Raw genomic sequence first — 25,781 nt, forward strand, 5'->3', positions numbered from 1 at the left:
GCTAATCTCAGGAACTACTCGTTCAATTTGAAAAATTCTTTCAGGAACGCTATGGGCTATATAACATCACGCTAAGACGAATACAAGCGGAGCACTACTAAAGACCGTTTCAAAATCGGGTTTTTTACCTTTTGAGAGCTTCCGCTGCGTGCGCTGCAGAAACGGTTAGAGTTTCGATAACATAATGTATGACAGAATTGTTCGCCTTTAGAAGATCTAAAAAAAGTCCGCGACAGCATATGTCTATATGTTAAGGTTGGCTCACTATAACGTTTTTTATGCTAACCAAATTTGTTCTAAAATAAAGCATTATTTGTGAACTATTCCACGCGGACCAAGTCGCGGGCAAAAGCTAGTTCAAAATTAGAAAAGAAAAATATTACTTTTAACAGGTTCTGCTAGTGGGTATTACGAGATTGCGTTTCTAATTTATTTACCTTATTTTTCATAAATATTTCAATACAATAAATCATAATAACTTCCCACAAAGTAAGGCAAAATACACAACTGAAATAATTCAACAAATTCAGAGTTTTTCTCTTTTAAACTAACTGTACTGTTAATTTGACGTTTTGCTACTATATATCCACAGGATGTTGTTATAACGATATTACTTACGTTAAAAATAACACAAGCAAATAAGAACAATTTATTAAATTATTTATAATATCGATCGAGTGTCGCGTGAATGAAGACCGGACGTCGTGTTGAAAGCTTTATAATTTACATTTTATTTATTGTGAAGATAATTATAATCATCATTATTATAACCGCTGTAGTATTCAACAGATATGTCCTGGATGTATATTTGTGTGGAATATATGCTATCCTACCCTTCGAGATACAAAAATAGCCTGAGCGAAAAAGTCCCTAGCTTCCTATTAGTTGATTCCCAAAAGAAAACTGAAAAACGTGTAGCAGACCGTATAGAAAGATCATCAATCTATTTGAGGACTGCTCTTCCCAACTATAAGGCCTTTAAAATTGGATAAAGTACGGTGAGTAGGAGTAAGACAGCAGTTTCTAAACATAAAGAAACATAATAGTGATAACTAAATAGAAATAATTATATTTGGCTTTAGTGATTAAATTACATAAAAAATATTCCAGTTTCTCTTACCTCTGTATCCACTGAACAACCATGAACTATGTCTCATCGAATCAGAAGTCTTCTTTTTCACAATGGGCATGTTATGTTCCACGACACTAGACTGTCTACTCCTACTGACAGGCGTCTTCACGCTCTTCTTTTTTCCTTTCTTCAAAGTTCCGCTGTGAGATTTCCTCAGCGTATTAACCTTTAAAGACTGACTCTTCCCACGAACTTTGCTTTTACTCCTCGAGGTCTGCCTACTCAACCGTCTTCTGTGTTCTGCTATCTGTTTCGGTGTGGGTCCTTCATCGTCACTGTCACTCTCTACTGGAGGCCTTGCGAGGCAGGTAGAAGAATGCCTTTTCTCTCCTTCGAGGAATAATTTGGTATAACTCAATATCTCTTCAATAGAAAGCACTTTCCCACCATCTTCTGCCACTGATTCTATGGGTTTAGTAGAAGTTGGAGTTTTTCTTCTTCTCAAGAAATTAAGAGCACTCACAGAAGAACCTTTGCTTGTCTTTCTGGGTTTAGGCGGATCTGTATTACTGGTTTTTCTGTCTTTTTTGCTGTCTTTTTTTATCTGATCCAGCTTCATAGTGGATCCGTGTATTGACTCTCTATCTTCTTCGCTCCAGAGGCTTTCTCTAGATTTCTTCTTATCGCTGTTCTTGTCGAAATCTCTTAAAAGTTCATCTCCTAGATTCTTGACGATTTCCAAAGGATTAGATAGGGACATGGTTTTCCTGTGTCCTTTCTTCCTCACTTCGATTTCTTCGTCCGTAATGGCGAGCTTGAGAGATTCCTTGCTAATCGCTGGGGTCTTGAGCCTCGGGATGGCGTCATCGCTGGCCGATATCGCATCGCTGTGACCGTCGGCTGATTCGTAAAGTGATTCGTCGCTTTCATCGCGACGCTCTGCACAAATATAATATTATTTCTTAAAATCTGAATACATTTTTATATATTTCTCGACAATAAAGCTTTTACAGTTTGGTTTATTGGTTAATAATAATGCGAATGTCTTTATATATTTAATCTAAAATTGATTTTCTATTCATAGCACTCAATTTAGTATTAATAACAGACAACTGTTCAAAAATGAACCGTTACATTGTCAACGTAATGAGATTAATCTTCTACGTTTGTGATCGATCGCCCGTGAAGTTTGTTCCCGAGACGAGACAATGACCCCGTTGATTGCAAACTCAAATTTAAATAATAACCGATCTGAATTGCATCACTGCCTTGTCGGCAATAACCGTAACGAGGCGACTCAAGACTAACACAATATTTTCTGAGTTGTAAGTTAAGTATCTGCTACGATAGATCACGACCAACATTAATTGCTGGTTGTCTATCCAACAGCCATCAGTCTATGGACCAACGAACACCATGAAATCGATGCCTCCAATGAACACTACTCTAATTAAAATTTTTCAAATTTTTGTTTTATTGATGGGGTTCGAAGCAAGAGTAAATCAGCTAGTTACATAAAAAGAACCATAAATGTATCTGCAATAATAAGGATTTTATCAACTTTCTTCGTTTAAACGCTCCTCCTGTAAACCAACGAATTTGGAGTTAGCGTAGTGTTCATTGGAGGCATCGAAACGATCTACCCTTGTATAAAAATAGAAACTACAACTTAACTTAAAATTACGATAACCCGTCGTTATCAATGTTAACCCGCTTTGAGATAAGAGACTATCACGCCTTAGGTAAACATTTATTTTTGTGCTATAATCTTTATTAAAATAACAGTATTAATCTGTGAAGCAGCCTGATATTCTCATTTAAATAACGCAAGCATCAACATAAAAAATCCTTAATCAAGAGATTATCAACAGCACGTAATACCGTTAACTTAAGTAAATGACTTACAATTCAAAACTTTGACGAAGCATGTTGCTGATAACTCTGTTTCTATAATCTGACTAAGGCGCGTGTTGCGGATAATAATATATACTTTTAGGTTATTAAAATAATATTTTGTGTAAATGTTTGAAAATAAATTTACTTATGATTTGTTAAAAAAAATCAACTAATAGTAATGACTGTTAAATTTAAATCTATACATCTAAATAAAATTGGAGTGTCCGATTCAAAACTAAGCTATTCTATCGTTAAATATCTCATCAAAGAAAAGCACGAAAGCTAGTTAAAGCTCGTATTATGTTACACACGATCACCACGAAGCTTTAGGTCACAGCGTGTTCACATCGCTTCGTGTGACTAATATGTGAAGCACGCATGTGAAGAGCCCGCATGGCGGCCTCACACAAAGACTCCCAAGCGATTTTGTTTTTATTTTGGCGGAGGCAGTCCTGTACAGAGCGGCCCACTTTACGCAGTCAAGACGACGTCTTCATCACTAGTAAAGTAGGTACGATGTAACTTTATTCGGATAGCTTTTTATTCTTCCATAGAGTTTTCGACAGACATGACTATCTTTCTGCTACAAAGAAACCATGTTCCTAATTGAATAGGCAATTTAGAAAAGGGCACATGTCGCATATTTTGTCAAATACGTTTTTTCATATACATGTAGTTTTGAGGCTTACCTACACCCATTTTATAATAATTCCAGTAATTTTCAATTGCTAAATAACACTAAAATATATCTCATAAGTTGTAATAATATTTTAAATTTTACACAGCTTTAGAAAATAATCAGTTTTTTTTTTCATTTCCTGAACATTTTACATTTTCAGAGATGTGCCCTTTTCGAAATTGAATATTCAATTGTATATCACCGTCATCGCTGATATGAAGACGCCTACCGAATCCGCCATAGAATATATTTTATTCTACATAAAGTATATTCAATGGCGCACCCCAGACCTGGTTTCAATAGGAAATATTATTATAATGAAGATAGACCACCACAGAGTCGTAACGTCCCTGAGCACGCGACCCTCAGCGTTGCCTGACCTAGATTCGACCTAATACTTTTATTGCTACCCATTGTACTACTGTATACTACTTAACTATAACCAATGAATGTATTGTTCTAATTGCCCCTCCTGTGTTAGTAACTCAATGTACGCTCTAACGTATTTATAAACGTATGCATTCCACATTTTCATCTAAGAGTCTGCCGTTGATATGTCAATGAGCTACAACAACCGCTAAATATTATATTACCTCAAAACTCGTTCAATCAGAAAGTAATAATTAATATCAGTTCAGCGGTAGAATCGATAGATTCATCTTTCCGCGTCACTATTATGTGACTACATCACTAGTGGCGCCTCAATCAAACAGCTTTTAGTTGAGTAAATTAATCAATTGGACAAAGATATAAAGACATTCACATTTAATTCAACCCTAATCCGTTTTTAATTCTGAATATAAATTATAAAGAATCGTCGTTAAGAGTACATACCTTGAGAGACCCTTATATCGAGTATGTCAGAATACCGTCGCTTCTCTTTCTCGCTCTCCGTCGACGTCTCCCTCTCGCTGGACTCGCGAGTCGGTTGCAGGAGGACGGTTTTCTTCTTCCTCAGTTTCCCATTTCCACCATTCTCGATCGGCTTCTCGACAGCCGATTTCGGTTCGCGTTTAAACCACATCATTTTCACGGTTACACATTTATTTTCACTGCTAACTCACTTAACACTTTCAGAGGCAAGTCCAAGTACAAGTTTCTTTCAAATCACACAGCGAGCGATGCGCGCCCCTACTACGTGTGCGGAACTCTCATTTCGGGACAACCGAATGTTATTTTTAGAAGTTTTTCCTTTAACACTTCCCGCAAAAGATTTTCAATTATTTTTAGTGCTATCCTTTCCTGTCGAATGACATCGTATCATTAATGACGTTATTGGCAACGTACGTTAATATGATTTAGTTATAAATAGTAACGAGATTGTCGCCCTGACGGTACTCCACGGTGCTCCATCACCACTCGATATTTTCATTCATTGAATTATTGTTTCTAATGATAACAACGTGTGGTTATTTTTAGTTTATATCCGATCGTTTTGACTTGTTCATAATGCACTAAAATGTAACGTATAATCTCATTTAATTTAAAAAAAAAATTTGAAAGAAAGAGAGATTCTAATCCCCTTAGCATTCTACTCCAGACTGGATCCATTCTGGATCAAATCCAATTACATTAGCCACGTGCCGGATAATATGTGAGTGCAACAAGAAACTTTATGATGTATACGTAACTTATTTTTTTTAAATTACGTATTCATACCACGCATTGGATTCAAAACAAAGTTTTTAGCTAGCATATTTTTAGGGTATTTTTTTTATTGTTTATATGGGAGGCCGAGCTCACAGCCCATCTGGTCTTAAGTGGTTTCTGGAGCCCATAGACATCCACTACGTAAATACGCCACTAGATATAAGTTCTAAGGCCTCAAGTATACTTACTACGGCTGTCCCACCCTTCAAATCGAAACGCATTACTGCTTCACGACAGAAATAGGCAGGGTGGTGGTACCTACCCGCGCGGACTCACAAGAGGTCCTACCACAAGTGAATGTTCAATATTCATTACTTACAGAGAACTATCGTCAAACAACCCTCGATAAAACGATGTGGAAATTGAGCGTTGTCTTATCAACGAAACATAACCGGATCGCGAGTCTAGTCAGAGCACGTGCCGATGTCCCGGCGCGGCGGAGTGACGGAAGGATACGCCCCGTCACTTCCGCGCCGGCCCACGCGCTCTCTTCCTACTCGTACTGTACGCCATTGCGAGATCGTCCTGCGTCCCCGTTCACACGACCACCGCAGATGGTCACAATTAGACTAAGCACATAGTATCAATATCAAGGCTCAATAAGACCTACCGAAGCCCATAGACATCCACAACACAAATGCGCCACCCACCTTTAGATATAAGTTCTAAGGTCTCAGTACAGTTACAACGGCTGCAGCGCCCTTCAAACCGAAACGCATTACTGCTTTACGGCAGAAATAGGCGGGGCGGTGGTACCTACCCGTGCGGCCTCATTATATTTTTGGGGGTTTGATTTTTATTACACGATGTTATTCTTTAACCGTGGAAGTCAATCGTGAACATTTGTTAAGTACGTATTTCATTAAAAAAATTGGTACTTGCCAGCAGGATTCGAACACCGGTGCATCGCATCCTACGACGACTTATTATTATTAAGGCTCAATATTAAGCCTCATAGTATCAATATATTATTCATCCGAGATCTCTCATTCATTGCAGAAAATAAGGATTGAAGTTTTGAATATTTTCATAAGTGACCTTTGTATATTCTATAAACGCTTCCAGATTTAAATGATCATTGTTCACATCGAGGATTTCAACAGTCGTCAATAAGAGCAAAAGATATCATTACGTAGAATGGCTGACCTGGTGTAAAGTAATCACCGGTAACCGCCGTTCTAGACCGGAAATTTAACTAAGCCATTTAAACTAATATAATAAACATCCCAAACATAGGTACTCGCGTGTTCCACCCTCAAAACAATTTTATTGGAGTTACAAAAGATAACAAATGACTTTTAAATTAAATTAAAGGTCATTGACCCGCGACGGGCCTACAAAAAGCAGCCCTAAAACATTGCATCGCACAAAACACTCAAACTGATTGATCATCCCCCTCTTTGTGTTTTACCAAAAACGCATCTTATTAGCTTCAAGGTAAGAATGAAAATAGAAAAGCTAATTTATTTTATTTTGTATCGTCATAAACAGCCCTAGTATTTCTGCGCGTAGATTCGTTTAACGACGAGCTTACGGCCCACCTGGTGTTAAGTAGTTACTGCAGCACTAAGACAACGCGAGTTCAGCTAACCTTTAAGACATGAGGTCAAAACTTCAATTGATGATTACTAAGTATCCAGACGAACATTTAAATCATCTGAAGATAATTGATAGCCGTCAGAGGCTATTTCAGCTTCGCCCTAACATGTAGGTGAGCTCACGGGGCTCAAACCGGAGTGTTGCTAACACTGGCCCTAGCAAGAGCAGTGCTTCGCAGAATCTACCACCGGATCGGAAACGCGACTCGCTGAAAAGATCCGGCGAGAAACTTAATAATGCTAAAGACACATTCAAACCAAACAAATACGCGTTAATAATAATAAAAAAACGATTTAATCTCGGACTCACTATATTTTCCAACGTTTTGCCGTACGTAGTCACGAAAGACATAATATACTCAAATATAACAATTCTAAAGGATAAACAGTTTTCAGCTACACAACTATAGGGTTCAAAATAGAAAAACCAGAAAAAAAACGCTGATTCATTAAATTTCCAGTGAGACTGAAATGAATAAAAAAACGTTTACCGCCAGACGAGGGTTGCAGGAAATGAACGAGAAGCAGTGAGGGATAACATAGACTATTCTGAAAGCTTTCGACATCCGTATGAATGGAAACAAGTTTAATTCGGTTAGCGTTATTGATAGCCATTGACGACGGTGACCACTCGTCATCATGCCGGCCGTCTGCTCGTCTGCCTGGAGGCCATAATTTAAAAAAAAACTTTTAATCTAAAAACGCGAACCGATATCCACAACATGACAATATGGCGTAACTTTTGCGTAAGATTCACAATTTACTTCACTAAACTCAACTAAAGGGTACTAAAACATAACGCTTCTTCATTTCACGAGATCTGGGACCTATAATGAGCGATCATAACCACATACAAAAGGGTCATACGATCGAGTACTTTTGGTTTCTCATCAGGCGACATATAGCACTAGGATTTAAACAGAACTGCAGGAAGCGACCAAACACCTAGGTATAATTAATGTTAAAACGTTATTAAAATTAGAATGTCTCGCGTGAGTTATTGATGATTCACTTTCCGCGATGCCTGCGGTTATTCCTAGATCCTTGCGTCAAGAGTCATTCATAATTCACAAACAACATCACCTAGTTGAGCGACATTAACTGCTGCATTATGCATGCACCCTTTGTGTGAACATTTTTTAGCTCTAAGCAAAGGACTAAACGAATTTCTGTGACAACTTCAGGCTCGATAACTCTCTTTATATACGTATATTGGTCATCAGACGTAAACAAAGCGGAAACGTACAGAACTCTGGTACGGAAACTTTCAAAAACTCGTCGGATGATCTTCGGAGAGTTCACGATACTACGAGTATTGGGGACCGAACGTTTCAAAAATGTTATTCTTGAGCGTACAACTGCCGTATCATGACATTAAGTATATTAACTAATTATAATTATATATTATTAAATGAAGGAGGTTACACATGATGCTAAGGCTGGCTGGTACTTTGCACAGAGAGTGAGTCTGGCTGTCCAACGAGGTAACGTAGCCAGTATCTTGGGGACTGTGCCTCCTTCAAGCGCATTGGAAGATTTGTTCTACTGTGTGGGTTGAGTTATGTTAAATTATTTTGATTTGACTTTTTCTTAATAATATTAAATGAAGGTAAGTTTATTCAAAACAGCCTTGGACTATAACACAGACCTAATTAACAAGCTAATTAGTACATAAATGAACTTGTTTACAACCGATTTTTTTTTAAATCATTCGAGATATATTTTCGAGTTCCCTACAAGTCGTATACGCCGTGATAGGCCCCGGAAGTGCATCGGCGGCGCAGACTACTGGTGACGCCCTTCGCAGATTAAACGTTCTGACGGTTCTGAGCGTCATTAGAGATCTTTGTGTACCTAGAGGCAGCGGAATTCAAGTTAAGTGAACGCTGCCGTCAAACTTGAGACGCGAACTAAAAATTACGATAACATGTACTCACTACCCGGTACTAAGAAAGGAGTCGTTCTGACCAGGCTCGGATAGGCAGTACAGTTGTCCAATTAATAAAACCCTGCCATTACTGTCGCGAAGCAGTCAAACGAAACTACTAACTTATTACTGGTGGTAGGACGTCTTGTGAGTCCGCACGGGTAGGTACCATCACCCCGCCTATTTCTGCCGTAACGCGTTTCGGTTTGAAGGATGGGGCAGCCGTTGTAACTATACCGATACCTTAGTACTCATATCTCAAGGTAGGTGGCGGCATTTACGTTGTAGATGGGCTCTGGTAACCACTTAATACCAGGTGGGCTGTGAGCTCGTGTACTCATCTAAGCAATAAAAAATAAAATAAATTAAAAACTGTGGGCATACGACAAAGGGAAGATCTTCCATCGATTGAGACATGCAAGCTTATCTTGAAAATGGCGTAAGCGAGTTTCAGGCATTTGTCAAATATCTCTTGTTAAATGATGGCTAGCGCCACAATACTTTAGATCAACTTTTTAACTTGATGACTGCGCACCAACATCAAGCAGCCCCTTTACGTGACGAAACGCGAAGCTTTTTGTGAAACGGTTCACGCGCAAACAACCTTTACGGCGAAGCGTCATTGTCTGTCAGTCCGTGGCTGGTGTACGTCAACAAGCAATGTGCTCGCTGAAAAATTTAAAAATACAAACACACGCACACACGCACACGCGCGCACACACACACACACACACACACACACACACACACGGTGCGCCTACAGAGATCCACCAACGTACTGCTTGTACAACTCTCTCTTGTTTTTCTTACAAATGTTTCGATAGAAACTGTCAATCTTTGAGTTCGATTGAAGACTGTTTCGGAGAAATCGGATACGGTAGTAACTATGCCCCCCCTCGTAGGCCCCTCAGGCCGACTCACGGCGTTCGATGATGACGAAAAAGCAGAGCTGCTGGCCGATACATTGCAAACCCAGTGCACGCCCAGCACTCAATCCGTGGACCCTGTGCATGTAGAATTAGTAGACAGTGAGGTAGAACGCAGAGCCTCCTTGCCACCCTCTGATGTGTTACCACCCGTCACCCCGATGGAAGTTAAAGACTTGATCAAAGACCTACGTCCTCGCAAGGCTCCCGGTTCCGACGGTATATCCAACCGCGTTATTAAACTTCTACCCGTCCAACTCATCGTGATGTTGGCATCTATTTTCAATGCCGCTATGGCGAACTGTATCTTTCCCGCGGTGTGGAAAGAAGCGGACGTTATCGGCATACATAAACCCGGTAAACCAAAAAATCATCCGACGAGCTACCGCCCGATTAGCCTCCTCATGTCTCTAGGCAAACTGTATGAGCGTCTGCTCTACAAACGCCTCAGAGACTTCGTCTCATCCAAGGGCATTCTCATCGATGAACAATTCGGATTCCGTACAAATCACTCATGCGTTCAACAGGTGCACCGCCTCACGGAGCACATTCTTGTGGGGCTTAATCGACCAAAACCGTTATACACGGGAGCTCTCTTCTTCGACGTCGCAAAAGCGTTCGACAAAGTCTGGCACAACGGTTTGATTTTCAAACTATTCAACATGGGTGTGCCGGATAGTCTCGTGCTCATCATACGGGACTTCTTGTCGAACCGCTCTTTTCGATATCGAGTCGAAGGAACCCGCTCCTCCCCACGACCTCTCACAGCTGGAGTCCCGCAAGGCTCTGTCCTCTCACCCCTCCTATTTAGCTTATTCGTTAACGATATTCCCCGGTCGCCGCCGACCCATTTAGCTTTATTCGCCGACGACACGACTGTTTACTATTCCAGTAGAAACAAGTCCCTAATCGCGAAGAAGCTTCAGAGCGCAGCCCTAGCCCTAGGACAGTGGTTCCGAAAATGGCGCATAGACATCAACCCAGCGAAAAGTACTGCGGTGCTCTTTCAGAGGGGAAGCTCCACACGGATTTCCTCCCGTATTAGGAGGAGGAATCTCACACCCCCGATTACTCTCTTTAGTCAATCCATACCCTGGGCCAGGAAGGTCAAGTACCTGGGCGTTACCCTGGATGCATCGATGACATTCCGCCCGCATATAAAATCAGTCCGTGACCGTGCCGCGTTTATTCTCGGTAGACTCTACCCCATGATTTGTAAGCGGAGTAAAATGTCCCTTCGGAACAAGGTGACACTTTACAAAACTTGCATAAGGCCCGTCATGACTTACGCGAGTGTGGTGTTCGCTCACGCGGCCCGCACACACATAGACACCCTTCAATCTCTACAATCCCGCTTTTGCAGGTTAGCCGTCGGAGCTCCGTGGTTCGTGAGGAACGTTGACCTACACGACGACCTGGGCCTCGAATCTATACAGAAATATATGAAGTCAGCGTCGGAACGGTACTTCGATAAGGCTATGCGTCATGATAATCGCCTTATCGTAGCCGCCGCTGACTACTCCCCGAATCCTGATCATGCAGGAGCCAGTCACCGTCGACGCCCTAGACACGTTCTTACGGATCCATCAGATCCAATAACCTTCGCACTAGACGCCTTCAGCTCTAGGAGCAGGCTTAGGGACCTCGGTAACCGTACTCGTCGAACTCGACAAAGAGTTCGCCGTGCAACCTAACCCATGAATCAGCTCGCTGAGTTTCTCGCCGGATCTTCTCAGCGGGTCGCGATTCCGATCCGGTAGTAGATTCATTCGCGAAGCAGCTGCTCTTGAGCTGTTAGGTCTCCTTCGGAGGCGCTCGGGTAGCTGTTAGCAAATCCCACCCCTCCTGGCTGAGCCTTTGCTCGCCCACCTGTCCTGGTGAAACTGGAAAGGCCTCCGGGCTGTTTTTTTTTTTTTTTTTTTCGAATAACAATAACGTCAGCACTGTTTAGGGCAATATACCCCGGGCACGGAACACACGGAGTACAGTGTTACAAAAGTTACATGATAGGCAGAGGCTTGGCTCTGCCCCTGGCATTGCTGAAATAGCCTCTCAAGGCTAACAACATTGGCAGAAAAAAATATTGCGCGAAGCCTAAATAGAAAAGGACACGCTTGGTAGGCAGCGGCTTGGCTCTGCCCCTGGCATTGCTGACGTCCATGAGCAACGGTGACCACTTACCATCAGGTGGGCCGTATGCTCGTCTAGCTACAAAGGCAATAAAAAAAAAAGTTAAAACAAACTGAACTAAACCAAATTCTTATATAAAAAATTCTTATATAAAAAATACTACTTGTAATTTGTTTGATGTTTTATACGCTAACTAATCGGAGCGATTGTAGTTATCGGGGGCACTTCGAGGAAGGTTACTTACATTGTGCCACTTGTAAGAGGCATAACATAGAAAAGTATGTTATTTCAATTAAAATCAGAATAATCTTCAAAGTGAGCTGTACTCACGGCTGTACACTTAAAACAGGTTAGCCATAACCTCGTCTACACATCCTCAGAAAAAAATATATACTAAGAACAAGCTGGGTTAGTACTTTGGTATCACCATCAAATCAGCCTACAGACGGATAGTACTGCATCTAGGCCTCCCCAAAGATCGCCACAATGATCGCCAGATCATCGGAGCGCCTTGTGAGAGGACTAGCAACGCTGCGGCTTGCGGTGCGTGGTTACCAATGCAAGACTTATTGGCCCCAACATCCATGCGTTTTACGAGACTGTCAGTTGATCCCACGTAAACGTACTCGTCAACAACCTTGAGACTTTACCGGTGGTAGGGCCTCTTGTGAGTCCGCACGGGTAAGTAACACCACCCTGCCTATTTCTGCCGTGAAGCAGTAATGCGTTTCGGTTTGAAGGGTAAATATACTTGAGACCTTAGAACTTATAATTCAAGGTGGATGGCGCATTTACGTTGTAGATGTCTATGGGCTCCAGTAACCATTTAACACAAGGTGGGCTGTGAGCTCGTCCACCCATCTAAGGAATAAAAAAAAAAAGAACAGAGCTTCCGATCTTTACAAGTTTGGTATACCATTCTACAAATTTTCGCTGCCAAGTTCCGCCACTGAATTTCAAAGTATAGTATTTCCTCTATGCATATGAATCTATAGACTCCGGTAACCGTTTACCGCCAGGTGGACCGCGCGCTTGTTCAACGCCATTACAAATAACGTTAAAACAACATAGTTCTGTTATTCCCCTCTCGCGTGTTACATTCGTGTTGAACTTCAAAGGAATGGCAACATACACGCATTATCTATTTAATGTGTTTCACGTATATCGGTCATGTGTTCAGGGTTGCCAGTTATAAATTATATTCACGATTTTTCTTTTCTTCGTCAGTTATTAGAAATAAATCTGTGAACTATGGCGTCTAACATACCAAAGATTTACCTGCATCCCTAACGACAATCTGATATTTCTAGTTTTCTACTTTGCACCACAACTCGATCACGATTTTTTTTATTGCATAGACAGGTGGACGAGCTCACAGAACACCCGGTGTTTAAGTGGATACCGGAGCCCATAGACATCTATAACGTTAATGCCGCAACCCACCTTGAAATACGAGTTCTAAGGTCTCAATATAGTTACAACGACTGCCCCACCCTTCAAACCGAAACGTATTACTGCTTCACGGCAGAAATAGGCAGGGTGGTGTTACCTACCCGCTACCACCTGGAAAACGCAAAGTATTTTTTGCAAAACACCTATTTGTTGGAAGTACTCGCGAATCGCCTCTGATAATACTATCAGGACATAATAATAACATCTATCTATCCCAAAATACTTTCCTAAACTCCCAACTACTGTGAAATCGGATAACGAATGCATAGAGCATGAACATACAAACAAACAAACCACAATGTCTTTAGATTTTAATTTGACGTCGCCTAGTTTCTCGCTCCAATAGATTCGAACCATTAAACTAATAAAAGCGGGCACGTGCCTTTGGCCTCGGACCCGAAGTTCTACAAATAGTGCAGCCATTAAAATTTCATGGGATTTCTCGCTTGTCACGTTGTTTTGCTCGCGTCTAACAATCATCGGTCGCGAACTTGCAAACGCACACTAAAACAAATATCTTCTCCTTCTTTTTCTCCACCTTATCCCACTAGGTGGGGTCGGCACAGTTAATTTTTCTCTTCCATTCTCTTCTATCAGCCGTCATCTCAACACTCACTCCTCTCTCTCTCATATCGTCATTTACACACTCCATCCATGTCTTCTTCGGTCGATCTCTTCCCCCTCTACCTCGCATTACCATTAAAACAAAAAATAGACGAGGCGAGGAATGGTTCGATGAAAACAAACCACAATTCGTTACAAAAAGCCTACTGATATTTAAAGTTCAATCGAAATTATATATTTAAGAGCTCCAGTGAACAATATGGTTTAAACGACATACGGAAACCAAATGATTTACAAAAGACAGAACAAACACTTAGTTTATCCAAAATATAAGAAGAAATATATATGAAACTTTTTTTTTTAATAGCTTAGATGGGTAGAAAAGCTCACAGCCCACATGATGTTAAGTGGTTACTGGAGCCCATAAACATCCACAACGTAAATGCGCCAGCCACCTAAGTTCTAAGGTCTCAATATAGTTACAACGGCTACCCCACCTTTCAAACCGAAATGCATTACTGCTTCACGGCAGAAATAGACTAGGTGGTAGTACCTACCCGCGCGAACTCACAAGAGGCCCTACCACCAGTAATTACGCAAATTATATTTTTTTATTATATTATATACATATATCAAAGTCAAGAATTGGTTATTTGTTTGAATAAAAGTTAAGCTCACCATAAAAAATTGGACACACTATTCCTTAAGGACAAGCAGAGGACGTTAGTACCAAACCTTGCACACACGCTCTGCCTGTATGATAGCCTGTTCTTTAATTAAAAGAATTTTTGGCTTTGGCCTTAAGCGACTTTCACGAAATCGGTGACATATAGAGAGCTACTATATATATACTCGTATGTTAAAGGGACTGGTACATAAATCTTCTACAAATTAAGAACAGAGTTCTGTGAATCGAATCCAAACTCCACATTTTGTCACGTATCGAAAGCCGCATTGATCGATCGATTACTACTGGGACGTGTATTTATAGTTGCAGAATTCTGTTTAAAGGCGCCGCACTTAGAGCCGGTTAGTGGAATTAATATTTGGTTCGGTCTGCGTGTGTGTTTATTGCAGTTTTTCTATGAAATGATTTCTCTGAGGAGAAGTTTTTATATGGCGTTGGCACAACATGTTCTAGCTGTATAGCCCCCAGATAAGCACATATAATGAGTGGGAGGTCAGGGACTAAGTACCTAAAACTAAGTAGATGACACTTTGGTACATTTTTTTTTGCATAGGTCGGTGGACGAGCTCACAGCAGACCTGGTGTTAAGTGGTTACTGGAGCCCATAGACATCTACAACATAATGCGTCATCCACCATGAGATATAAGTTCTAAGGTCTCAAGTATAGTTACAACGGCTGTCCCACCCTTCAAACCGAAACGCATTATTGCTTCACGGCTGAAATAGGCAGGGTAGTGGCAACTACCCGTGCGGACTCACAAGAGGTCCTACCACTAGTAAAAACTAAACAATTAGTGGGAGTTGACCGGGAGGCGAATGCTCGTATTTTTTTTTCTTCTTTTTCAACAACAAACAAACAAACAAATATTTCCTCTCTATAATATTAAGTATAGAAGTATAGATATTTAAATCAACAACTCCAGAATAAATTATCTCAATAACTATCGTATATGCTTCGAATACACAATTTATGGTAACGTCTCATAATTGGCACATGTCGCGGCGCTGGGGGTCACCAGTCCGCCGTGACACACGCCGGCGACTGACTTAGAACACTCTCTGCTCTAATTAGGCATCACATTCCGACATTTGCTTTCCGTTACATGAATGTCGTCGTTCAAGAGGATAAAACTATTCTGATAACAATTTAATATTAAATCTCTGTAAAAATCTAATGAACACAGCCGGATACAGGGGTCCATAGAGGGCCATCCCACAAATCCCATCCACATGCCTCCATAAATCCTTGGTCTAGGAAACTAAACTGTAAGTAAGACAGTCGTCCAAAGTAAACATCATTTGCATTGGGTTAAGATCTCTCGGCTCCGCGAATCTTTTAAAATTATTAAACTCGTTCGTTGACAATCCAGTCGATCAAATCACATTTTTTATAAGCAGAACTTGAGACGCAGTCACGTGAGGTCGGAGTCCTGATCGCAAAGGGGCTACAAAACTATCCTATCTGACAAATAGAAAGGCATGACTGGTACGCGGCATGTTGATATATAATTTCAATACTCAAAGAATTGAGATATACGTGTATTTTGAGATAAGTAACATATTGTGAGCCCGCACAGGTAGGCATCACCAACCTGTCCGTTTCTGCCGTCAAGCAGTAATGCTTTCTGGTTTGAGTGATGGAGCGGCCGTTGTACTACAGAACTGAGGCCTAGGACTCATGTCTTAAGCCAGGTAGCAGCATTTACATTGATATCTATTAAGTTCCGATAGCCAGTTAACACCAGGAGGGCTTTGAACTCGTTGACCCGCCCAACACATAAAATACTATTTTTGTATAGATATGATCATTTTTTTGTAACGTAAATCCTGGTCAGATACTCTCGTGGGAGAAAAGTATAAAGCATCTCTGTGTTCAATGATAACGTGAACTTTCCTAAAAGCATCATCAATAACTTGGAAAGCTTTCAAAAATCTAACCCGATAAAGGACTCTTTATTCGGAGTTAGAAAACATAAGTAGGTACTTTGCTTTTCATTTAAATCTTAAACAACTTATTTACTATCATCGATCTATAGATTATTTTTACTAAAAGGTATTAGTGTTAAGTGTTACTTTAGCTTATAAAGAAAGTCGTACACTAATTTCGTGCCCAATAGATATTAACTTGTCCCAGAATTCTAACGATCGCGAACATGAACAAAATATGAGTCCATGAAAACATTATGTTAATTAAATTCACAAGATTATAAAACCGTGTTTAATCGTGATTAGCGACTTCGTTAATTGGGATTGTCGATCACTACGCACAACCTAGCTCGCTTTGTCCTTTCCCGGTCGAGTGGTTCGCGAGACGCTGTCTATTTTCTCACTCTCACTCTTCCTTAATTGTATCTCTTCTCTCTAGCCGTAACGAAAATATCGCGAGTTAAATTTTACTCTCGACGCGCCTAAAGAAGTTTCACTTCAACAAATGCAAATAAATAAAATAGATGATGAGCTTTGCTCGTTTTTTTTTTTATAACGCCATCTTGTTGTGTCTTTAAAGCGGTTAGTTGCCCTCAATTAAGAAAAATAGTATTATTATTCGCCAATAGATGTCGGGAAGAGTTGATTATCGAAAACACGAATAAAACGATAATTTCCTGAAAATAAATCGTAGCTAGATCGATTTATCGCCCCCGAAATCCCCTGTATACTAAATTTTATGAAAATCGTTGGAGCCGTTTCCGAGATTTAGATTATATACATATATATTAATATACTAGAATTGCTCGTTTAAAGGTATAATAAGATAAATCATCGTTTGTTTTCTCGACGACTCAGTCTAACTCCGTGTGCTTCACGGAAACAATCGTCTCGATGTCGGTCCGGGAATAGCTCGGCGTCGTGGGCGGCTTACCCGGTACAGAGAGGAGCGTCGCGCGATGACGGACAAGGTGCAAGTTCGAGATAAAAACATAGAGTAGTACATCTATTGAGTAACCTTTCAACTATATTTGGGAACATTGGTTTAGATTTTATAAGGAAAATGTCCGATTCTTGTTCAAAATGGATAACGTCGTGCATGTCTCGGTCTTCGGACCGATTTCGATTCTCTTGGTATATATGCACCATGGGAAACCCTCTGAGATGATCCCGTCATTTCGTCTTTACCGTAGCACCGCCCACTACCGGAGCAAAGTTCACCCATACTATCTGGAATCGCTGTGTTCATCCACAGTGGGTTCCAGGAATCTTTTCTGCCACGTAACATCGGTGTTTCCCGCGCGATATGTCTTGTGTCTTTTCAAACAATTCTTGCAGAAACTACCCAGCGGTAGGCAGCAGCTTTGCTCTACCCCCTAGCATTGCTGATGCCCAAAAGCGACCGTAATCGCCCACCATCAGATGAGCCGTTAGCTCATCTGCCTACAAGGGCAATAAAAAAAACCTATCTCATCGGCAGACCATACCTAACGCACATTACGTATTTGCGCTCATCAGTGTGCTTAGTGCGAGTTTTTTAACGTTCTCGATAACGTAAAAGTTAGCCCAGTTTAGTATGCAGTTGGAACAGCGCCCCTAGCGGCAAACATACGCAAACGATCTCATTCCATACAAATATGAGCTAACTTTTACGCTATCGAGAACGTTAAACAACTCGCACTAAGAACACTGGTCACAGAATCGCCCGGTTTACTTAATACCAAAATTGTAAAAAAACGTACCGCATTCGTAAAGGGTATTACGTATCAGATATTTATTTATTAACGTTAGATAGATATTACATAATAAATAAACTTTTGTATTTGCGCTTTGGTTCGAACGTTGGGGCAACAATAATAACACATGTTCACGAACATCTTCCGACGAAGGAGTAACGTCTTGTAATTTTAAAAACAAACCCGCAAACTTTATAATTAGCGTAATGTGTGGTGTTTAGAGCATTTTGTAGGCCCGCAAGGGCTTCCGTATGGGCTTGCGCACGGGCAGATGTACTCTGCTCCGATGTCGGATGATGTGACGGAAAAAATAATCGAAAGCACCATCTTTAAAACAAATAGTTCACTCCCAATGCAGTACAGTGTAAACAGAGAGATGAGACTCAGTCAGTAAGTATCTACAGTCGGCATTATTGCGCCACTTTGAAAAGGCGGCACGACATGAGAACCCTCTTGTCGTGGCCGCGGGAAATTACATACCCGATCCATTAACGGTGCTTTTAGGTACCACAAGCACCGGTCACCGTCCTCGGCGAACCCGTCGCTTGCGACGAAGGGCTCGACGAGCGAATTAACCCACAGACACAGCCCACTGAGTTTCTCGCCGGATCTTCTCAGTGGGTAGCGTTTCCGATCCGGTGGTAGATTCTGCGAAGCACTGCTCTTGCTAGAGCCAGTGTTAGATCACTACGGCTTGAGCCCCGTGAGCTCACCTACTAGCTAAGGTTACGCTGATATAGCCTCTCAAGGCTATCAGCATAGGTAGGTTTAAAAAAAAATGTAGTACATTGTAAATAGGGAGATGATCCAACCGCTCCTATTCGGATCTGTCAGTTTATTAGACAACTGGGACTTAACTCTCGTGTCTCAGCGGCGGTCACTTTAATCTAAACCATTCTAAAAACGAATCTAAACTTCGATAACCTAATTTTTCAAGACGTCTATTTCGGTCGCCGCCGCGATGCACCCCGTGCCGATACCAATACAATACACACACGTAATAAAACACACATTCGACACACGTCGTGCGCCGCGTGTCTACACGTTTTTTTTTTTTTTAAATCATAACATTCGTAACAAAAGTGAGATCATTCTAGAAATACCAGATTCTTAAACCGGTTAGGTTTTAATGCTATTTTATTTTATCTCTTGTTTTGTTTATAAGAATATAATCGGAGAGTCCACCTTCACGAAGCGTGCTCACTGTAAACAGATATCAAATGAGAATTTACTGGTGGTAGGATATATTGTGAGTCCGCACGGGTAGGTACCACCGCCCTGCCTATTTCTGCCGTGAAACACTAGTGCGTTTCGGTTTGAAGGGCAGCCGTTGTAACTATACTTGAGACCTTCGAACTTGTATCTCAAGGTGGGTGGCGCATTTACGTTGTAGATGTCTATGGGCTCCAGTACTACTTAACATCAGGTGGGCTGTGAGCTCGTCCACCCATCTAAGCAATAAAAAAAAACTGACATGGCATGGAAATCCATAAAGAATGTAAATGGTAAGGGGGTGCAGTTCAAATCCCCTCGATCATCCCGCTAGTGCCATGAGCAAGTCTAAGAGCAGAACCTTAAAGTAACTGATCGAATACGCAGACGTTTTTCTGTCCACACAGCGGCATAGCTCAATCATTTTACTTACACAGGTCCCATACCCCTGGCCTTATTGTACTTAAACTATTAAATGATTCTGGTACACAACAATAGGAACGTCCTAGTCTGAGACCATTCAATCTATTACTTTTTGTTGCTACTCCTATATGACTCACCCATCGCAGCAGTTGCTTTACCAAATATCCTTGCTGTGCCAGTGCTGGAGGCACGTATATAAAATTAATATAAAAATAAATCTCGATTTAACGTACATCAATATAAACCAGTAAACTGAATTGCCTTCTATCAAAACATCCGGTAATTCGCTTAGCTACGTTGCTAGAACTTGACAACCTTGTGTTTTCTTTATCAATTAGTCAAACCTAACACTTTTAAAGAGTGGTTAGGCACGTTGCGGGTCCGTACGGGTAGGGACCTACTTCCTGAGAATTTCTGCAGCGAAGCAAATACGTGTGCTCTTACATTCATACAAAAATTTATTTTGTTCTTCAGTCCATCCATACTACATAGAACCACTGCCTTCATCCACCCTATGTACCCAGATATATTTTTAGCTGTATAAACAATTATAATTTTTTTTTATTACTTTGATGGGTGGACGAACTCACAGCCCATCTGGTGTCAAGTGGTTAGTGGAGCCCATAGACATCTACAACGTAAACGCGCCACCGACCTTGAGATATAAGTTCTAAGGTCTCAAGTATAGTTACAACGGCTGCCCCACCCTTCAAGCCGAAATGCATTAGTGCTTCACGGCAGAAATAGGCAGGGTGGTGGTACCTACCCGTGTGAACTCACAAGAGGTTACCAGAGGTACACCAGTATACGAACCGAGTTATGCTCTTTGTCATCCAAAGCCCACTGAGTTTCTCGACGGATCTTCTCAGTGAAACGCGATTCTGATCCGGTGATACATTCAGCGAAGCACTGCTCTTGCTAGAGCTAGTGTTAGCAAATTCTCTCAGTTTGAGCCCGTGAGATCACCTACACGTCCGAGCGTAGCCGGAACAGCACTTTAGGCTACCAGTAAATAGGTAGGGGTGGAAAATCATCAAATAAACCCATCAAATACAATAAAAACTTCTAGCCTTCGTTGAACACAGAGTGGACAGCCAAACTATGGACATCATAGATGTGCGCACAACGAGCAGAGTCGATCGTCTGGGAAATCACGTACAAACGTTCCAAGGGCACGTGATCGCAATACATTACCGACGTAACTAACCCCTTTGCGTCAATTATGACACACGTCATAATTGACGCAAAGGGCACGAAAAGTCGTCGTGGCCTAAAGGATAAGACGTCCGGTGCATTCGTGTTGAAGCGATGCACCGGTGTTCGAATCCCGCAGGCGGGTACCAATTTTTCTAATGAAATACGTACTCAACAAATGTTCACGATTGACTTCCACGGTGAAGGAATAACATCGTGTAATAAAAACCAAACCCGCAATATTATAATTTGCGTAATCACTGGTGGTAGGACCTCTTGTGAGTCCGCACGGGTAGGTACCACCACCCCGCCTATTTCCGCCGTGAAGCAGTAATGCGTTTCGGTTCGAAGGGTGGGGTAGCCGTTGTAACTATACTGAGACCTTAGAACTTATATCTCGAGGTGGGTGGCGCATTTACGTTGTAGATGTCTATGGGCTCCAGTAACCACTTAACACCAGGTGGGCTGTGAGCTCGTCCATCCATCAAAGCAATAAAAAAAAAAAAAAAAAAAAAAAAAAACGTCAAAACTGACAGTTGACAGACAAATGTTACGACGACGCTCCCTTGCGTAAACAATTAGCATGACCGTATAGTTATAGAAAGCGATGACATTATGCGTGGCTTGCATTAACTAAACGCATGGGTAAAAGCCTGAACGGTTGGGCACCACGGTCGTGTTTGTTTGTTCACTGAGTAAAGACCGCATTGATCCGTGAGCTACATTTCACACCTTAACGATTAAAAGCAAGTTTTATTTAGTATTTTTGTTTTAGAATTTATTTGGGTCGTTTTCTACGCGATTTAAATATTTTAGAGATTTATTCAATTTCAAATTTTCAATCAACATTTTGTGTAAATATTCTTATTATATTATACCTAAACGAAATACAAGTCGTGAACAGTGACTCAGAGCGATAATGCAGGTCTCGAGTGCTGTAGGTCAATACACATAAGCTTTGACCTATAATTCTCGACGTTTGTAAGAATCATGACCAGAGTTTTGACTATGAATGTGGAAGGCTTTAGACCTAAGAAGAAATAGACGGATTGCGTGAAAGACGATATGGGTAAGAGAGGAGTGAGCGAAGAAATGGTATATGATAGAGGAATTTGGAAGGAGCAAACATGTTGCACCGACCACAGGTGATTGAGAGAAAGGCAGAAGAAAAAGCAGGTGGTAGGACCTACTGTGAGTCCGCGCGGGTAGTTACCACCACCCTGCCTGTTTCTGCCTTGAAGCATTAATGCGATTCGGTTTGAAGGGTGGGGCAGCCGTTTTTTTTTTTTTTATTGCCTTTTAGTTACCTTAGAACTCATATCTCAAGGTGGGTGGTGACATTTACGTTGTAGATGTTTATTGGCTCCAATAACCACTTAACACCAGGTGGGCCGTGAGCTCCTTCACCAATCTACGCAATAAAAAAAAAGATGACGTAAGAATCATGAAGCTAACGTCACGGTCTCAACATCTGAATATCAGTACACCGTAGGACTCTAAAATGAGTGGATGAGTGAAACTTGATATTTTCCTACGAATTAATAAAGGAATGCTAGTTAAAATTATCGTGAGTTGAGTTTAGCAGAGTCTTCACGGTGTGATCTTTAGGGAAAGCTGTGACGTCATGACACAATAACTCTACAGGCTTCTATAAGTACAGTACGTAATGTTGGCTTCCGACAATACTCTGCACTGAAATACGTTAGTGTCAATGTTATTACCCATTTAATATACAAGGTTTATTTGTTCGCACATGTAACTATAATATTATACATTATTTATTAATCCATTATATATTCAAGGTAATTTATTAACGTTTTCAATCAGTTTTCCTCAAATCAAAACAATACGAACGTCACGCGAACACTAGTCATGCTGGAGTTTATTCGGTTCTTTGATAAATACATAGAAACGATATTTTCTCCGGATTTAGCGTGTCTTAGTCGAGGTTTAATCGCGCTTAAGATCTGGAAAAGCTGCTGGTAACAGGAAAGGTATACGGGAGAAGGCACAGACGCAGAGAAATCCAATGCGCTGGTCGGACCAAATACGCTCCACTCTAGATACTTCAGTCCACGTTGCTATCCACACAGCCGAGAACAGGCAGGAATGGCGCAGGATAATCTAGGAGAAAGTTATTAGAGGAGGCCACGACCCTCAGCACTGAGGATTATCGACGCAAGGAGGTGGAAGGGTTAATAAATAAACTGTATAAGATATATTTTTTATTGCCCGTGCAGACGAGCATACGGTCCACCTGATGGTGAGTGTTTACCGTCGCCCATGGACGTCAGCAATGCCAGGGGCAGAGCCAAGCCGCTGCCTACCGTTAAGTACTCACCACAAGCCTCGTTTGAAGAAGGACATGTCATAGCGCTCGGGAAACGTATATAGTGGTTTTAATTATGTACATACAATGTTTTACTGCATGTATTGGAATTTTCTGGTGAGTATTAGTGGTAAGGTTTAAGCCCTCACGGGTGGGTATTACTATCTGGTATACTCCTGTCGCGAAGCAGTCATGCAATTTTCTGCAATTAAATCAGAATTGTTGTATCAGGAAGAAAAGAAATCGACCGCTAAAAACCTGTGCAACGGAATTCCCAACACGCTCCGAGTCATAAATTATGTACAAGTGTGACCTGGTCGGCGGCCGCGCGGTCGCGATGGACACACCGCTCATGATCCGACGACACTCCTGTTTTATGCGATTTATATTGGGCATTTGTTTTGGCCATCACCCGGGCCTTCTAGTAGCTTCCTATTTTGCAGCCAATTGAGGCTTACATATGATTTCCAAGAAAGGTTTACGTCAGTAGCTGTAGAACCAATAGTTCTCAGTAATCTATTAAGCTCCAGCTTTTCATGTTTGAAAAGCTAATTTAAATGGAATTTAGGTACCTATACTAATATTATAAAGCTGAAGAGTTTGTTTGTTTGAACGCGCTAATCTCAGGAACTACTTACTGGTCCGATTTGAAAAATTCTTTCAGTGTTAGATAGCCTATTTATTCCCTATATCTATATTTTTTCCCTTTTGAGAGCGTCCGCTGCGTGCGCTACAGAAACGGTTAAAGTTTCGCTAAAATAATGTATGACAAAATCGTTCCCCTTTAAAAGATCTAAAAAAAAGTCCGCGACAGCATATGTCTATATGTCAAGGTTGGCTCACTATAACGTTTTTTATGCTAACCAAATTTGTTCTAAAATAAGGCATTATTTGTGAACTATTCCACGCGGACGAAGTCGCGGGCAAAAGCTAATAATTTGATAAAGTTTAAGCAATGGTGATCTGACAATATTGTGATTTGAGTTGTGAGCAATTTAATAGGAATATTTACTGCTGGACGAGCTCACGGCACACCTCACGCGAAGCGTCATATTATTGCGGCCACAAACTAGCCAACAGTTCCCGGAATAAAACCTCAAATAAAAAAAAAACCTGCCTAATCTCAAACCGAGTGCTCACTGTCGTTACAAAGAACAGTTTTGGTATCGTCGGGCCGACGCGTGTTTATATGAAACACAGTAATTCTAATAGTAATGTAATCGCTATTTATGGAATATATTGTGAGAACAAAACACAGCGCGGCTGGCGGCTGGCGGCTATGCGATATGATGTCATCGGCTCCAGCGGACACTCGCCAGCCTTTAGCGGTCTCACTACCATCATCAACCCTCTCTAACTCTTTGAGACACGCACGCGGAACCTCAACTGTACCGCTCAGCTGAGTCTCAGTGTAGACGAAACTACAGCGAACCCGATTGTAAGTCGTCACAACGGCCCGATGACGTCAGCGACGGAAAAAACGAATTTTATTATTTTTACAAGAGAATGAGGTCGCGTCCTGTGGGTCTCCAAGGACTCGTCAAACTTCGATCGTGCTGGAAGGACATGCTTCTTAATTACATTTTAGTGCGAACGACCAGTAATATAAAAAAAAAACATTAGTACTTAAATACAAGAATAACCTTAAATTTAAGTAAAACCGCAACCTAACCTACCCCTCAAACCGGAAGACGAGATTGCTCCGTGGAAACATATGGTCGGAATATGGTCAAAACCAACGCGATTTCCTAATTAATACATGTTTTTATTCAAAATTAATTTGTGCTAAATAGTTTCTGAACCGAGTTTCAATATGCGCAGATCGACTTTTAAAGTTTCTGAGAATTGCGGACAACAACAGCTATGTATTCAAGTTGTCCTCGTCGAGTTCGCTCCAACAGACTTACATGTCAAAATCAATCCGTAAATTCGTAAATTGATTAAAAACCTCGTAAATATTCAAAACTTCGATTCAAACACCGTAACAGGGCGACAATCTTAAAATACGACAACTTCACACGCACTGAATAACAAAAAAAAAACAATTGTACCACCAACACGACACGGGACAAATCTTTTATGACAAATAAAAGAAATCCGAATAACGACTGACACTTTTAGCCGCTGCACTTCTTGACACTGACACTGACAACCGTCACAAATTAAAAGACACTTTCCCAATTAAAACTCTTGTAAATTTATTTTTAACGAAAATCACGTCACCGCCGCACCGTCAACGCCGGGAGACTGACCTGTCTTGTTCGCTATAAACAATACGTGCGAGCGAGACCGAGGCTAGTTGCACCTGTGCACTTAAAACTGAATGATTGTTAGAACGAGACGACAATAAAACAAACCGTTAACGAGTAAAGGACGGT

The 25,781-nt window shown here is 41.1% G+C and overlaps 2 protein-coding genes across 7 annotated transcripts in view; both read right to left on the reverse strand.

Annotated features, from left to right (window-relative positions):
- LOC101742925 (rho guanine nucleotide exchange factor 11) overlaps window positions 1-25,781 on the reverse strand; it is a 167,082-nt gene that overhangs the window by 36,468 nt on the left and 104,833 nt on the right. The window lies entirely within an intron of this gene.
- LOC134201226 (uncharacterized) lies at window positions 636-25,709 on the reverse strand. Its single transcript, XM_062675594.1, has 3 exons — window positions 25,455-25,709; window positions 4,482-4,889; window positions 636-2,011 (listed from the first exon to the last, which is right to left on the reverse strand). The coding sequence occupies exons 2-3, from the start codon at window positions 4,672-4,674 to the stop codon at window positions 1,086-1,088; spliced, it is 1,119 nt and encodes a 372-aa protein (XP_062531578.1). The 5' UTR covers window positions 4,675-4,889; window positions 25,455-25,709; the 3' UTR covers window positions 636-1,085.

This window comes from Bombyx mori, chromosome 24 (assembly GCF_030269925.1).
Source record: "Bombyx mori chromosome 24, ASM3026992v2".
Classification (NCBI taxonomy): Eukaryota; Metazoa; Arthropoda; class Insecta; order Lepidoptera; family Bombycidae; genus Bombyx; species Bombyx mori.

Bases quoted from the DNA above. Each gene is read 5' to 3' on its own strand.
- LOC134201226 (XM_062675594.1), bottom strand. From the start codon at position 4,674: ATGATGTGGTTTAAACGCGAACCGAAATCGGCTGTCGAGAAGCCGATC. The intron at 2,012-4,481 runs GTATGTACTCTT...ATATTTGTGCAG, and splicing joins CGATATAAGGGTCTCTCAAG to AGCGTCGCGATGAAAGCGAC.